The 17,959-nt window shown below is 44.8% G+C and overlaps 1 protein-coding gene across 7 annotated transcripts in view; it reads right to left on the minus strand.

The window, feature by feature from the left end:
* Positions 1 to 17,959, minus strand: part of CTNND2 (catenin delta 2) — a 982,006-nt gene that overhangs the window by 216,975 nt on the left and 747,072 nt on the right. For all 7 annotated transcript variants that reach the window (XM_070056591.1, XM_070056587.1, XM_070056589.1 and 4 more), the window contains one exon: positions 11,498 to 11,711. In XM_070056591.1, coding sequence (XP_069912692.1) covers positions 11,498 to 11,711 — 214 coding nt within the window. The remainder of the gene's footprint in view (positions 1 to 11,497; positions 11,712 to 17,959) is intronic.

Raw genomic sequence — 17,959 nt, forward strand, 5'->3', positions numbered from 1 at the left:
TGTCACCATCTTGGTTCTTAGTAAGACAGTCATACCCGACCCTACTGAGAGAGCAGTGCCCACACAGATGGGTCAGCAAGTATCCAAATGTCACCCTTCGCTCATTTTAATCCTCAAATCTCCACCCCAGAAGGAGCGAAAGCCTTATTACCATAACAGAAAACCTAGGATGGAGCATGTTTTTGAACTGCACCTGTGTGGACTTGAACTCACCCCTATATATGATAAGAACTTCCTCTCTTATAGCCTCCTGTCGCTCCCCCTCTTCGTGGAGGAACGACCCAGGACCCTGCGCTGTTCTTTTATCTGCTCGGCCCTCCCCGGGTTTGCTGCTGGTTCTTCCCGGGTTGGCTACTGTCCCTTCCACCTCCGTGGAAGGGCGGTTCCCCCTGGCCACTTTCCCCGCTTCCGCAGGGAAGCGGCACACCGCCGGCCAGCTCTCTCGGGGGCTGCACAGGTGTTCCTTCAGATAGATGTTCCTGGTGCATGCTGTCTCTCTCCTCCTTTATAGTCCTCTTCCACCAATCCCAACTCTGCTACCCACACGCCGAGTATGCTGCTCTCCTCCAATCAGGAGCAGGTCCTGCTGTTTATTGGTTGAACTGGAGGCAGCTGTGTAGAAGCTGTTTCCTCCTCTCCCAGCGCCATATTGTGGGAGAGCGGATGCATAGAATAAGTCTTAATTCCAGTAACTTAGTCTAGTCCGAGTTGCTCCGAGTTGCTCCCAGTTGCTCCCCACAGCCTCCTTTACCCTTAAAATAAAAGATACCCATTTCCCCTGCTCAGGGAGTCACTGCTTTGGGAATTATTCACTGTGGTCTCCTTATTTGCATGACAGTTCCTTCTGGTACATTTCTTAAAATTCAACAGGAAGGGGCCAGTGGTGTGAAGTAGCAGGTAAAGCTGCAACCTGCAATACTGGCACCCCATATGGGTGCTGCTTTGAGACTCGACTTCTCCACTTCTGATCCAGCTCTCTGTTATGGCCTGGGAAAGCAGAGGAAGATGGCCCAAGTCCTTGGGCCCTTGTACCCACAAGGGAGACCTGGAGGAAGCTCCTAGCTCCTGGCTTTGGATTAATCCAGCTCTGGCCATTGTGGCCATTTGGGGAGTGTGAACCTATGGATGGAAGATCTCTTTCTGCCTCTGCCTCCCTGTCTTTCAAATAAATCAATAAATCTTAAAAAAAATTCAACAGGAAGCTGGCCCACAATTTTGGGTGGGTACTAACCCTAGAACAGTCACCTCCAGCCTTCCACTGTTGATGGAGAAACACCCATCAAGTGTAACAGACCACTGCATCAGGCTTTTTTGTTTCTTGATGCTGAGCTTCATTCTAAGTAATAAATCCTTATCACTTTCTAATCTCCTCAGATTGCTAGATTCTTCTTCATAGCACTTGCCACTTCCTGAATTCAGATATATCTGTCCCAGTTTATTGTCTGTGTTGTTGTCCAGCACAACACAAGCTCCATGAGGCAGGTCTCTGAGTTTTTAGCTTGTAACACTCTACAGTGGTCTCTTAATGGAATGTGAATTCCAGTTACACTTGATATAGCTCATGCCTTTGCAACTGAAATACCAAGACTCCTCTCAATGGAGCTCATTATTTTCTTCTTCCCCCATCTGGCTCCCAAACAGGCTCCAGGGTCTTGGTCATTAAGAAGAAAGCTATATCCTATGGATGGAAGGCATCTCAGTCTTCACTCATTGCATCCAAAGCACCTACACCTCCCATCCACACAGCAGGCACTCAACAATGAATCATTTGTTTAATTAATGTATGAGTTAGACCCACAGTCTGCAGAGCACAGAGCTGCTTCTTTCTGTGGGACTGAGGGTGGAGAGGACAGGAGTCAACGGTGTGGATTCTCCTGTGTGACTAGGGAAGGGATTACACAATAGCTCTGAGAGTTGCAGGATTTTGCCCTCTGCAGGTGTAACTGGGCTGGCTGCTACAGAGAGACAATCCTAACACGGTCAAAACGCTGAGAGGAGACTGCAAGGTGTCTGGTGCATAACAAATCTTCCCAGGCAGACGGATCGATTAATTCACAGGCTTTTATTGGGGTTCTGCTCCCGGGCGAGGTTCCCTGGTCCCAACAGAGCAACAGAGCGGGGGCCGGGGAAGTCGCGCATCAGAGATTGGGAGAGCTCCTTTTATAGATTCAGGGCATGGGGGTTAAAGGTTGAGGCGGGTCTGATCCTCATTGGTTGACCTTCAGGCACCCACAGGGACCTTGACAAGGACTTTTCTTCCCCGCAAGTACAGGCAGGAACTTTCCATTCCCGGAAGTATAGGCCTTCCTTCCATGCGGATCCCAAAGCTACCAGAGACCAGGTCATGCCTCTATGGAGAATGCGACTTGCAGTCGAGAGGCACATCAAGCTCTCTTCTTTCCTCTCCTGCTCAGTGATCCACTGGAATTAACAGCAGTGGGTTAGTGGGGAACGACTCTTCCCAGGCAGGACATTTCCCTCCACTGAACGGGATACAACTAGTCGCTCCAGCTCCCCACTCTTGCCCTGGGAGGTGGAGGAACTTACTGCAGGCATAAGTGGGCACAATTGGCTTGGCCCATCTCTGCCCTTCTTGCTCTGCTCAATGAGGGGCCTGAGGGCTGTAGAGGAGGGGTTGTGGCCCTGACTCAACTGCTGCTGCCTGTGCATGGTGGGTAAGTCTACCCAATCCTGGGTTCTGTGTAAGCAAACCCATTTAAGGAATGTGCCTAGAACCTGGCCTTCAACCTGACCCCTAGCAGTAATGAGTTAATCCTGTGGCCTCCTTATTTTACCAGAATCTGGTTGTGAAAGAGAAGGTGCAATGAAGTGTTGCACAAATTATAGCCTGAGGGCCAGCCACCTGCTTCTTTTTTTTTTTTTTTTTTTGACAGGCAGAGTTAGAGAGAGAGACAGAGAGAAAGGTCTTCCTTTGCCGTTGGTTCACCCTCCAATGGCCACCGTGGCCGGCGCACTGCGGCTGGTGCACCACGCCGATCCAAAGGCAGGAGCCAGGTGCTTCTCCTGGTCTCTCATGGGGTGCAGGGCCCAAGCACTTGGGCCATCCTCCACTGCACTCCCAGGCCACAGCAGAGAGCTGGCCTGGAAGAGGGGCAACCGGGACAGAATCCGGTGCCCCGACCGGAACTAGAACCTGGTGTGCCGGCGCCGCAGGTGGAGGATTAGCCTATTGAGCCACGGTGCCGGCTCAGCCACCTGCTTTTATAAACAGAGAATCTATGGTACTTAGCCAGGGTCATTTGTTGTCATTTGTTGTCTGTGAACTGAGTGGTTGTAACAGAGACCCTAAAATTTACAGGGCCCCACCTGGAATGCATACAAGCACAAATAGGGACCCAAGGGCATCAACCAGTGATCTGTGTTCCAGGTGCACACACTTCAGCCCATCAGGAGCAGCTGCAGCTTTGTAGTGCATTGAGCAGGGATAAGCGGAGAGCCAATGGGTGCCCCAGTGAAAAGTAGAGGGACAGCTATTGTGACACAGGATTGAGGAGTGGCTCTGATCCACTGAGAGAGTGGTGGCATCACTAGAAAGCACAGTCTTCTTCAGGGTGCACAGGAGAGCCGTGAAACAGGGAAATGGACATCCTCTGAGGACCTGAAAGCATGTGGCTATTCCAGTGTGCAGAGCACGGGCAGCGGCCAGTCCCCACGGGGCACGAAAACCCCACGGGCCCAGGCTATGCAGAAGAAAACCAAGGAGGGTGCTTTTCATTTTCCTTAACTTTAGAATTGTGCACTTTGAACGTTAACACACAATGGCAAGAGAGATTGACTTTCTGACTTTAATGCCTTTGAACTGTAATGCCTTTGGACTTCAACATGAAAGCGGATTTGAACTTTGATTTTTAATTTCTCCTTGGGAATTTGATATTTGGTGGGGCTTATATTAACATTCAGGGCAGCTGCACCTTGCTGGCGTTTCATTATTGGAATGTCTCTATTCGTTTTTATCTTTGCGATGTTGTTTAATGTTACTGTGGAGCTGCTGATTGGCTGTGTTGGACATCATTTGGGATAAGAAATAAAATTGGAATTTAATTTGAAATTTTGAGAACTCAGTGACCTTGAATTTGGTTTAAATGATTTGCTGTTCTGATTCATTTCAGGGCCTCTAGGTGTAATGCACAACCCAGAGGATGCCTCCCAGAAGTCCCATGAAGATGAGGACTATTTTTTATTTTTCAAGCATTTTTTTTAAAAAGTATTTATTTTATTTGAAAAGTAAAGTGACAATGAGAGTGAGAGTGAAAGTGAGAGAGAGGGAAAGAGGGAGGGAGAAAGGGAGGGAGGGAGGGGGAGGGGGAGGGGAGAGGGAGGGAGGGAGAGAGAGAGAGAGAGAGAGAGAGAGAGAGAGAGAGAGAGAGAGAAGCCTTCTATCTACTGGTTCACTCCCCAAATGGCTGTGATGGTCAAGACTGGCCAGACCAAAGCCAGAAACTCCATCTAAGTCTCTCACATGGGTGGCAGGGGCCCAAGTACTTGGCCATTTTCTGTTGCCTTCCCAGGCCCATTAGCAGGGAGGAGAATCAGAAATGGAGCAGCCGGGACTCAAACTGGCCCTCTGATGTGGGATGCTGACGCGGCACGCAGTGGCCTAACTCGCTGTACCACAGCACCAGACTGAGAAGGAGCATCTTGACCATAGCTTAGCTCCTGCTCTGGGGTGAGGAGACCTGTTCCTGGGCCATCACAGCATGCAGGGTAAGAAGAAAACAGGCTGGGGGAGGTTAGTTGAGGGATGTCCCCCTCTGTTCCAACGTCGGCTCCATACAGGGTGTCTAATTAATGTTCCATGCAGACTTCTCTTGAATTAGCTCACTTGGCTGACAGATCTAAAAGCGATGCCTCCAATGTGGCTTCTATCAGCAAAAGGGATCATGTTTAGTAATATTTACATTTTTTCTACCAAACTGTTCAGAACTCTTGCAGGGCAGGAGATATTTACGAGGGACATGGTGGGATAAGGACAAGAATGGAGGGAGGAAGTCAGCGGATGAGATTTCATCACATTCCTGCAACCCAGACAGATGGCGGTGAGCTGAGTGGTGCAGCTGGAGGCATGGGCAGCTCAGCCCCAGACATACACACAGGGGGCTTGGGAGAGCTGGCCGAAGATGCAGGTGCAATCCTAGCAAAGATTCTCACTCTGAACAGGCAGGCACATGGAGTGTAACAGTAAGAAGGGAAGGCTAGAAATGGCAGAAAGGAAACGGCTCTCCCACCCACACTCCCCGCGCCCACCTAGCTACTTACAACACCCACTGGACCGTTTGCAAAGTGCCAGCCCTTTGCCTCAGGCCAGACCAGTGGGCGAAACAAACTAGCCAGCAGAATCTGCAACAAGACCAATGCACTGGGGAAAACGTAAAGGTTACCACCATCATCTGAACCCTGGAGAAGAGCCCTCCAGGAAGAACCAGACAGGACTTCCCTTCCTGACAGCTCATCCTTGCCACAGTGAACAAGCTTCACTGGTGTGCACAGGGCTCAGGAAAACCCTTCATTTCTCCCATCTTTAAATAAGCAGAACACTCAGGATCCCCATGCATTTCAAATTAGCCTGAAAAATCATGAGAAAAACAGAAAAACTTGGAGCGGGCATTTTAGCAGAGTAGTTAAGAAGTTTCCATCTCATATGTGAGTGCCTGGGTTCAGTTCCCACCTTTGGCTCCTGATTCCAGCTTCCTGCTAATGCAGATCCAGCCAAGCAGCAGTGATGGCTCAAGTTTGGGTTCCTGCCACTCACAGGGGACACCTGCATTAAGTGACCAGGTCCTGGCTTGGGCGTTGCCCTAACACAGGCTGTTGCAGGCATTTAGTGCTGTGAAACAGTGGATGGGATTACTCTGTTGCTGTCTCTGTGTCATCCTCTCAAATAAATATGTAAAATAAACTGGAAAACCTGACACCAGAGAAAAGTAAGGAATTCATACTACAGAGAAAACACAAACTTTAGTTCTAAATAATACATTTAAAGAAATTCATGAATCATTTAAACTCACAAAACAAAAATAGAGGTTATAGAAATAACACAAAGAGGAGATCTTAGATTAAAAAAAGAAAGAGATGATATCCCTTTGAACATCCAACCACCTGCCAAACTCTCATAGATAATATGGGAAAAATAAATGTTAGATGCTGCAGAAATTACATAATAAAGAATGAGGGGCTCCAAATGATGCAAGAAAATATTACAGGGAGGAGTAATCAAAGAGGCTCAAAATCTGACTAATTCCAGAAAGAGGTGACAGAGTGAAAAAAAAAGAGGTGGAATTATTTAAAAAAAAAAAACCACAAACATACTTTTCTCATGTGGAAAATGGCTGTGATTCCTTAAATTGTGAATATTCACCAACAACAAAGTTCAAAAAGGCGCATACTTTGAACCATCATTTTATAATATCAAGAATAATATTAAGTTGTAGAAAAGTATTCAAGAAAAAATTAAATCTCTACCCAGGATTCCATATCTAGTAAACATCAACCCATTTGACATTTTCAGGATTGTCGCTCCCCCTCTTCGTGGAGGAACGACACAGGACCCTGTGCTGTTCTTTTGTCTGCTCGGCCCTCCCCGGGTTTGCTGCTGGTTTTTCCCGGGTTGGCTACTGTCCCTTCCACCTCCGTGGAAGGGCGGTTCCCCCTGCCACATTCCCCTCTTCCGCGGGGGAGCGGCACACCGCCGGCCGGCTCTCTCGGGGGCTGCACAGGTGTTCCTTCAGATAGATGTTCCCCTTAGATGTTCCTGGTGCATGCTGTCTCTCTCCTCCTTTATAGTCCTCCTCCGCCAATCCTAACTTGGCTGCCCACACGCCGAGTACGCTGCTCTCCTCCAATCAGGAGCAGGTCCTGCAGCTTGTCAAGTTGGTGAGAGGCAGCTGGGTAGAAGCTGTTTCCTCCTCTCCCAGCGCCATATTGTGGGAGAGCAGATGCATAGAATAAGTCTTAATTCCAGTAACTCAGTCCAGTCCGGGTTGCTCCCCACAAGGATTCCCTCCCCTAAGTGCCCCTGTTTAGAAATGTATGAGAGTAAAGCAAGAGAATGGAGGACATAGGACCTAGGAGGGTAAGCTTTGTTACTGTGCAAAATAAGATATTTATTTATTTGAGAGGCAGACAGAGAGATTTGGGTGGAGGAGAGAAAAAGAAAGAAGAAGAAGAAACAGAGAGAGAGAGAGAGAGACAGACAGACAGACAGACATACAGACAGACCATGTTCCCATCCGTTAGTTTACTCTCCCATTGTCTGCAACAGTTGGGGCCAAAGCTAGAAGTTGGGAATTCAATCCAAGCCTCCCATATGGATGTAGGAAACCAATCATGTGAGCCATGCCTCACAGTCTACCTGGGCAAGAAGCTGGACTCAGAAGCTGCAGCTGAAAATTGAACCTGGGTACTAAGATGTGGCTGTAGATACGTAGGTGTCTTAAACACTGGGTTAACTGCCTGCTCCATAGAAACAAAGTTCTAGTCTAGGACGCCTGTGCAGTGGGTCTAGAGAGCAGCACCCAAACCTGTCCCAGAGGCAGAGGATTCTGGGAGGGAGATCTAAGGAGAGAAGCGGAGATTACTGAGACTGAGCCATAGCCCAGGCTGAACTGGGGCTGGTGCCCTCACTTAAAAGGAAACCCATTGTGTTTGCAAAGCATAAGTTGGAAGAATAACACTGCACTCGTGTGAAAGTAGATTTCTCAAGGACACTTGCTTTCAACAGAAATAAAACTGATTTATTAAGTTTTATGGTTTAATAAAAACTGTTTTATTATGATTTGCAAAGCATCCTGAAATCTTTAGTTGGGCATTTCAAAATTTAGGTAGATGATTTCCATATTTAGAGAGAGAGAAATTATATTAGTCAAGCCCAACGGACACGCAGCATCTCTAATCAAAGTTTATTTTCTTAGGAGCATTTCAAGTAATAGCTTCAACTGGATTTAAATAAAATTCTGATCATCATCTCATAGTAATTATTGCATAGGAAGAAAATTATTTATTGCCAAGCCTCACAGACAGTGGCAAACAAATTCTGCTGTGAATAGATAACGGCACAAACAGGCAGCTGTTTTTTTCAGCATGCATGTTTATGTGTTGAATGTAAATGCATGTAAATACCTCAATTTTAACATTTTATCATTGTTCAAACACTTTGCCAAGCAATATTCTATAAATAATGTAAGGCTCTATGCAATCGGTCCTTTCATTTCGTGTTCCATTATTTATCATTTGGAACTCTTAACATCTTCTGCATACACGGCTAGGTCAAATCTAAAATCTAGTTAATGAACCAGGCTTTATTTCTTTAAAAAAATCACTAAAATTGCTTTTAAGAATATTTTTTTCTTGCAACACATCCTGGTTTATAAGTAACTAGGGAGGAATTGAAAGAGGTACTTCCCCCTGTAATGTTTTTTTCAGCACATCTATTCTTAGGCCCAAGTTGAGAGGCAGGGCAGAGAAGGCAGCCAGAACCCCCCTGCTTCCGAGGGGCTCCTGGAATACACTCCATCACTACTCCCTGCTGACCACTGTATTGGGTCCACCAGAGAAATACAAAGGAAATACAAGCCTCCTTGTTACACCTGATTCACTGAAATTCATGCACAGTATCTACCCCAATTCCAAAAGGGGTTGGCAGAGCTACTTACAACAACAGAAGTGAAGGGAGCCTTCATCTTCCCACACTCTATTCCACCCTTCAGAGCCATCAACTCCCCTGCTGCTCATCTAGTCAGGCTCTCCCACACAGACACCTGGGTCAGGGGTGTGTCTTTAAGTACTTAGCTACCATACTGCCAGATGCTGACCATTCAGAGTAGGGCCAGACCATAGTACCAGGCACCAGTGTGAAAGCATCCACATGATGTGCTTGTGTGGTCTGAGATGTCCAAGGCTTAGTATCTGACACCCCTAGAAATCTGATAAATGAATGACTTAGGAATGAATGAAGCATCTGGATTCACCCAGGAAGGAAGGCATCTTGTAGAGTCCACCAGAGATGGAAAGGGACAAGAGTCTCAGAGGCAGAGCAGTGGGATGGAAATAAAAGATGAGAGAAATGGAGGAGTTACCAGTCTTGAGATGAAACTGGGTTAGGTGTACTAAAATACAGACTCCCAACACTCTGTGCAGCCAACAGAGCCAAGCTTCCACTGCACTGTGATGTGCGGCCCTGGCCGGTGCTGACAGCAAACATGGCTGTCCGGGCCTCTCTGAGGGCCATCCATTTTGCCTCAGGCAGCACAGTCAGCGTGGGCTGGCTTGCCTCCACTGATGTGAAGCCTAAACTGAAGTCAGTGGAGTCCTGCTGGTCTCCATGTACCCTAAGATTCAGCCACTGTGGGGCTTCAGAGGGCGTGCTCACCAGGACTGGCTTCCAACAGCAATTCCTTCCACACTGGAGCCTTCTCATCTCCGAATTCCCGCTCTAGGGTGGCAGCCTAACCGAGAGGTTTGCTGTTAACAGCGTCTGCTCTTCAGAAACCCAGAGCCCCAGCTCGGGAAAATGTGTCAACAGCATGGTTTTCTTTGAGGGAGGTGAAATTCCTGCATGAAATTCAGCCAGGTACAGGAAGACCTGCCTCTGGAGTGCCCCAGCGAAGAAGCAACCTTTGCCACTCTTCATCAGTCTGGCTGTTAGCACAGAAGCCAGCATTTCTTCTAAGAGGGAAGACAGAAAGGATCTTGGCCACCAGCACACGCTGATGAAAAAGGCAATGGATCATGACATTGAGGCAAACCTGAATTCTTTTGAGAAGGAGCAGAACAAGAGGCGAAGGTGCCATCTGTCCACCAAGAACCATCGTCCTTCCTACAACCCAAGCATCAGCAGGAAAGGAAGCTTGACAGTAGGAAGAGGTTATTTGCCTCTGATGTTTCCTAATGGGGCTCATAGAAATTTTTTATGGTGCCCGGATGTACAACTGGAGACCCCTAGGATCTATCAGAATCAACCCCGAAGACCATGGAACAGCAGATCTGAGTTCCATTACAGCTGCTGCAAATGTCAGCAGCAGCACCAGACATGCACATGAGTGCATATGGTGCGTGCAGAAGGTGTACGGCTGGCCTTCAGTTTTGTTAGCTTCATTCATGCACCGGCAAGGTTTTAATGCCCAGAAACATCATGTTGCCATCCCATGCACAGCATCCTTTCTCTCTTGGGCAATTCTAACATAAATATAGGCTGCAAAGATACGGGTATCCACAAACATAATGGCAGGGGAAACTTCCCCTCACGTAACTCACCCCAAAATTATCCTAGGCATCATAATACGTGGTTAATAACAATTTTACCTTGCCTGGCCCATGGCACCCCATGTTAATTTAGTGTTAATGTTAATAAAACTGTAAGCCTTAACAACTATTTTCCACAAAGTTCCCCGCTTATTGAAGGAAAAAACAATCGAGTTTGGTTTTTATTTAGCAAAGAGTGTGAGATGCGACAGGAATGTTGAAGGGTATAAATGTAGGTGAATATACTGACACTGAGAGCCTTGACTCAGGACTGAACAAATATTGATGAGTTTCTAGCTTGAGTAATGTATTCAAGTGCACAAATTCACATATGCTTTATGAGCACTGTTACAAGGAGATCTTAGAGTTGAGCCTGAAGAAGGTCAGTAGAATCATGAATAATTAAAATAATTTTTTTTGGAGAGTCAATGTTGCAATCTATTAGCCAAATATTTGCATATTAAGGTGCTCTGATGACCCAGAAAGGAAATACCACCTACCACAGCACTGAGTATAACAGGAAGAGAAAGCATTATCATACTTTGAAATCCCATATTGAAGGCCATCTATGTCACTAACACTCCAACAAGTAACACTGCACTTAAAAATTAAGGACAACAGCTAAAAGCTAATGCATACTTTGTCTCACATATTCCATGAAAGGCATGTGCTGAATGCCTTGCACGTCCTCATTCTTCAAACTCCCATGGGCTGGGTACCATAATTACTCCCACTTATTAAATCCAAAAGTACTATGATCTTGGAAAGGCTTTCTCTCTTGTTCACTTCTGAAAAATTCCTTAATATGTAATGATACAAATTGGGACTTTTATTAGGCATAAATGGTTTATTCAAGAAATTAACTGCTAAGTAAGATAAGTTCTCTGCTGTTAATCACACTATAAACCATACCATATACCTTGTGTCCTTTTATAAATTGCTATTTGACTTATTTTCATGACCACCTTGCTGAGCTACTCCTAAATCAACTGACAGAGACTGAAATATGATCATAGGATTTTAGTGAGGAATACCTTTATGGGATTCTAATTATTTAATATGATCAATATTTGCAAGTTACTTTTGACGTTTTATTTACCTGTTTGCCCATTCAAAAACACCTATATTAGTGGCACACTGAGAAGTCTGGAAACATTGCATTAGCTCAAGCTGCAATTGCATTAGTAATGTACAGTTCACCTTCAGATAAGAATGACAGTCATCTAACAGGGGCTCCCACCTGTGACCAGCTCCCGGATCTCCAGGTCGGTGGTCTTGCGGAGCAACCTCACCAGTGCCGGGATGCCGCCGCAGTTCTTCAGGGCGATTTTGTTGTCGTCGTTGGCCTTCCCATACACCAAGTTCCTCAAAGCTCCACAGGCACTACGATGGACTTCTGTCATCCGGTGATCCAACAGGTCCACCAGCAGCTGGATGCCTCCTTGTCTCCGTATCTGAAAGAGCCAAGGACACAACTTTTGCTTTCCAGAGTAAGGTTTCCCTCATCAGACTACGACATGTTTATTCCATGCAGTATCTATGGCAATTAATTGCACTGAACTGAATTAAGGCACACGCAGGGAAAAGAAAAACAAGTGTTCTCCTTGGATTTTATTGCCCGTACTTGCTTTAATTTCCTACCAATAAAAATTCAAATGTGTTTGTTTCAAGGTACAGGATTTTGGAAAGGTGATTTTAACTTCATAATGGGTGCCTTCAATGTTTCTCTCTACAAAAATATGCCAGAGACTCAAGGCAAGAAACAGATTAGACTTATTAAACTGAGCCACTGCCTTAAAGAGCTACAGAATAGATGAGGAAAATGTTAAAATTATGCTTAGTGGAGAAACATTCCAAACATTTAAAGGAACCAGAAGCTGCATGAGAAATTGGAAGAAGTGACACAGGAAGTTCCATCTGAGGAGACCCAGGAAAATAAGTCACCCAATGAGGACAGACAGACATATGCAGGCCAAGGCAGGCTATGCTTAACTCAGGTGTTCAATAAATAACAACAAAAACCACATTACATTGTAGTGTTCTTTCTACCCAAAGAAAATTTTAATCTTTTATCAGTAAATGCCAAAAAAAATAAAAATAAAAAAACTTTTGCAATTTGTTTCCAGATGCACCTTGTCCTAGCTGTCTTTCAATCTGGGAATCAATTTTAAAGTTTAAACTGGAAACAAAATAAAGCAGCTCGTTAACACACATACTCCATGGAGTAATCATTAGCGAAGCCCCATCAGGATTGTTCTGCATTTATATGGGAAAATTGCATGACTCCTTCAGCAACAGCTTCTTAAAACAAAAACAAACCTGGGATAGAGTATCTTATGCACTTAATTTTCTTATCACAGACAACTCCTTCATCCCATAGACATGGTGGGACACAGGGCTACACTCCCCAAATCTTACATCAATGCTCACTTCTTTAAGTGTCACCACCCCACTTAAAACCACAGTTGGAACCACGCCACACCCCAGTCCAGTGTTCTCATCTTAGCTGCATCTGCATAGCACTGGATATGTTCTAACTTTCTTCTTGCTTTTATTGCTATTGTTTCTCTGCTTCTATTTTATTTATTTATTTATTTATTTTTTGACAGGCAGAGTGGACAGTGAGAGACAGAGACAGAGAGAAAGGTCTTCCTTTTGCCGTTGGTTTACCTTTCAATGGCCGCCATGGCTGGCGCACTGCGGCCAGTGCACCGTGCTGATCCGAAGGCAGGAGCCAGGTGCTTCTCCTGGTCTCCCATGGGGTGCAGGGCCCAAGCACCTGGGCCATCCTCCACTGCACTCCTGGACCACAGCAGAGAGCTGGCCTGGAAGAGGGGCAACTGGGACAGAATCTGGTGCCCCGACTGGGACTAGAACCCTGTGTGCCGGCGCCGCAGGCGGAGGATTAGCCTATTGAGCCATGGTGCCAGCTTCTCTGCTTCTATTAAAATGCGTATCCTGGGAGGGTGTGTGTGTCTCAGTGGGCCACTGACACTCATATCCCTATGCCATCCCAGGTGCACATGGTAGGCATTCACTAAATATTTACTGAATGAATGAGAAGAGTTAATTAATTTATTACTTGCCACGTCAGTGTTAGTGTTTCTGAGATTTGTGCTCTTTGAAGCTGAATAATATCCCTCTTTAAAGAAAGACCCTTTAGCAAACAGCCAAGGATGTATCCCTGGGGGCTCCAGCAGCTCATCCGGCACCAGCTTACACACAGAACAAGGGCGTGCTTTCTGCCCACAGGCTGGGTTTCTGATAATTCAGAAGACGTGCAAGGAATCATTTTCACTCAACAAAAGGAAGCAGAAAAAGTTGAGATCCTCACAGAACTCATGGATCCTGGGTACCTAACCTAGAAAACAGGCGTGCAGCTTTGCAGGAACAGGGCCAAGAGGGGCAGAGGCAAGGACTTGGGGACAGTGCCATCCAGCAGAGTGTTGATGTTCTGCACAGCCTGGGGGAGGGGATAGCATCTGGGAGGGGGCTGGGGGATTATTGGGCCAATTAAATGAGAATGGAGCCAGAGACAGCTTTACCCAAGGCTTGGAGCCAACCCAAGAGAAACGCCATTAGTGTCACTCTGTGAGGGATATGAACTAGGTGTTCATACCCACTCGATTATGTCTCAGAAGGGATATTCTATTTGTATGAACCACGAACACCATTTTTTGTATGTGGGTATTTTATTATTTATAATCCCTTATATTACTTTAAGATTTCCTAGGTTTAATATTTTGGATAATGATGAAGTCAATAAAAAGCCTAATTATAATGAATGTATCAGTTATATATTAAAAGTAGATGGTGGCCGGCGCTGTGGCTCACTTGGCTAATCCTCTGCCTGCGGCGCCAGCACCACGGGTTCTAGTCCCAGCTGGGGCACCGGATTCTGTCCCGGTTGCTCCTCTCCCAGTCCAGCTCTCTGTTGTGGCCCGAGAAGGCAATGGAGGATGGCCCAAGTGCTTGGGCCCTGCACCCACATGGGAGACCAGGAGGAAGCGCCTGGCTCCTGGCTTTGAATCAGCGCAGCATGCCGGCCGTAGTGGCCATTTGGGGGGTGAACCAACAGAAGGAAGACCTTTCTCTCTAACTCTGCCTGTCCAAAAAAAAAAGCAGATGGTATCACACATCTGTTTATCTGTTTATCTTTCTAGCAGAAATCTCTAGAATATTCATGGAAAATGAATGTTATGAAAAACTGCATGGCTCTCAAAATCATCCTTGCACCAACATAACTTATATTTTAATTCTAATTTCCCACAAATTTTCTAAAGTACTTCTATATCCATCTATATGTTTTCTCCATATCTACATATTTCAGCTATACTGGATATTACAATGAATATTTCTAATATGACAATATATTTCCCACTCATGACTAAATAAATTAAGCTATTAAAATATTATTCAAATTCATTAACAGGAAAAATGAATTTTAAATGAATGCAATATAAATTTTTAATGGTATAATGAGAACACAATGTTGTCAACATGACCCTAATGGATGCTCTAAAGCCAAATTAAAATGAGCCCTTAAGTTCTATTTTGATCTACTCAGAGAAACACAACTATGACAATAACCTTTTCCTTCTGTTCTTCTTTGGGGGCCACCAGACTAAATAAAAATGATGTTTTCTTGGGGCTGAATTTTACTTGAGAATGTGAGAGTCCCACTTCTGTTTTCTGAAGCCAAACCCTACAAATGAGAAAAGGGATGCCGCGTCCTCGGTGCTTCCTGACCGGAGGGGAAACGGATGCTCAGTCCCTCTCCTTCACTTCCGCCCGGGCTTCCTCACTTGTCCTAGTTTCTTGCATCCAACTCTTCTAGTTGTGTGCACTTAACCTGGAACCCCTTGAAGTCTCCAAATGAACACGGACAAAGCGCAACCATATGAAAAGCCAGGAGGGGACACTGCCATCCCTGAGATGGCACCACCATTTCTTCTCTGAGTAGTGAGCGACCAACATCCCATTTACGCCATTTATCCCATTTATGACGTCCGTTCCTGGGCCGAGCCCAGGTTGTCCTCCCAACACTGTCACTGCAGGTCAGTTTACCCCGTCACCTTCCTTCCCTCATCATCCTTATGCAGAATTCTCTAGGGGTAGAATCTTCAAAGAGTCTAGATTTAGTAGTATGCAACCAATCAAATGCAAGATAATATACATCTAGTATTTATAAGTAACAATAAAATAGCATACTAGTAAAAGTAAATATTTAACAGATGAATGGGACAATGTCCTCCTCTTAATTATTCTTAGTGTTTAGAGCGGTTTTGGGTTCACAGCAAAACGGAATAGAAAGTACAGAACTCCCATGCACCCCAGCCCGAGGCACAGACAGCTGCTCCACTATCAACATTCTGCACCCTCCTGGTGCATCTGCTACAGTGGATTAACCTACCTTGACATCATTAGCACCTTGAGCCCACAAAGTTCCACAGGCTGGAGTTACAAGTGGGGCTCATTCTTAGTGCTATGCATTCTTCTTAAGCGTCATTGTTTGTTTGTTTACTCATTTGAAAGTCAGTGTTTCAGAGAGGGAGAGATATTCTCTACTAGTTCACTCCCAAGATGGCTGCAACAGCCATGGCTGGGCCAGGCTGAAGCCAGGAGCTTCATCCAGGTCTCATGTGGATGGCAGGGGACCTAGCACCTCGGTCCTTCTTTGCTGCTTTTCCCAGGTCTTTAACAGGGATATGGATCGGAAGTGGAGGAGCCAGGACTTGAACCTCATTTCTTTTTAGCATATTCCACAGTTTGGATGGACCATTTTATTTACCACTTCACCTACTGAAGGATCTTGGTTACTTCCAAGTTTTGGCAATTACATATAAAGCTGCTTTCAGCATCTACATGTAGATTTTTGTATGCACATAAATTCCAACTTCGTTAAAAGAAAATAGAAAGAAATGTGATTGCTGGATGTTACAATGGAGTACGTTTAGCTTTGTAGGGAACTAACAAGCTGTCTTCCAAAGCAGCTGTGCCCCTCCCTGCATGCCATCAGCAACGAATGAGTTCTTGTTTCTGCACATCCTGGCTAGGATTTAGGGCTGGCGGGGTTTGGATTCTGTCCATTCTGATGATGCTATCGCATTGTTGCGTCTGCTTCCCTTGTAGGACCACCTGTGTGATTCACACTTATTTACACTAACACAAATTACCGAATAAAAAAAATTAATGTTGAAAGACTTATGGGGAAAAGCAGCTTCAGCTGGCTCTGAACTGAACCAGTCTCCTGCATGATTCTTTCTCAGACCTGCCAGAATTGGAAAGGACTAGAAGTGATTTCCATAATGACCTGAAGAGACAGTCTTCAAGGTGTTTACTAAATGATGCTTTGCTAGATGGTAGGCTTTAGTCAACGGCTCCTGTGTCAATGGTTCACATTTATTTTCCTGCTTAGGTGTGACCTTTGGTGATCTATCTAGTCCACAAAGAGTAAGAAACATGGAAGCTGAGAACCCCATCCCTGGAGGAAATAAAAAAGTGAATTAATCAAGCAAGCTAAGCAAACCTACACCCCACTGCCTGTCTTGTGAGGTTGTTTACAGAGAGGGTATCTTAAATCTGATGTAGATGGTTTCTCCGAATGTAGGCTGGAATGTGACTCAGGGTAATTTACATTAACAATAAATTAGCTAGTATCAAGCTGATAGCAACATCAATCAATAAGCCCTAGTATATCTAATTACAGCAAGGTTTCTATGCTCATGATGGTTTTCACAAAGTTTTAATTATAATGATGATATATGGTGGGTTAAAAATTAACAGTTTCCCACAGAAATCCCATTGGCAGGTGCCTATCTGCATAGAAGAACAGAATGAAAAGATGCTTTAAGGACAGTGGGCCTTGACAGATGGCCTCACGGGCATTCAGGCCATAGGGTGATTGCTCACCTGCTCAGTTTGGAGCTGGCAGGAGAAGAGGGGCAGGAACAGCCTTTTGTTAACCTATTCATTGGTGACAGAAGAAAGACCTCAAAACAGGTAGGAACCTGGGTATCTATTTCTATACCACTCATTTATGTTGTTCAAATCAAAATGGACAATCTTTGGTCTCCTGGGTTAGTGCTTGAAACAAGGCGGGACCAAGGACTCAAATGAAAACCACAGTGTGCACTACTGTATATTGCACCCATGGTACCCAACTTACAATTGTTTAACGCAGAAGTTTAGGTATAGTAAATGCATTTTTTTGGCTTAAAATATTTTCAATTTATGATGGGTGAAATCACAATGAGATGTAATCACCATTTAAGACAGGAGTAGCCATATTGTACTATTATGTAACAGTATATTTAATATACTATTTCACATTATAGATACAGTACTGCAGTATGCTTTGTTCAGGTATTTATGAAAACCTAAGTTATAAATTCTGAGAATTAATTTATAGAGTCAATTTAAAAGGGCTTTCAATCAATGATTTTTATTAAATTTACCATTAACTGTTATATTTTAGTGGTTTTGGTTTGCAAAATAAGAGAAATAGATATACTTGTTCAATATTCCTTATTTATATTTAAAAATTAAATAATCTTGGCTTAAAAGCTACTAGAAGATACAAAGTTTGTGAGTCCAAAACTAGAGACTTAACAAAAGGAAACAAATTTTACTTTCAGCTGTAACATGGACATTACAAAGTATCAGCTTATGAAGACATATTTTACATCACTGATTTACATCC

Source organism: Oryctolagus cuniculus, chromosome 14 (assembly GCF_964237555.1).
Source record: "Oryctolagus cuniculus chromosome 14, mOryCun1.1, whole genome shotgun sequence".
NCBI lineage: Eukaryota > Metazoa > Chordata > Mammalia > Lagomorpha > Leporidae > Oryctolagus > Oryctolagus cuniculus.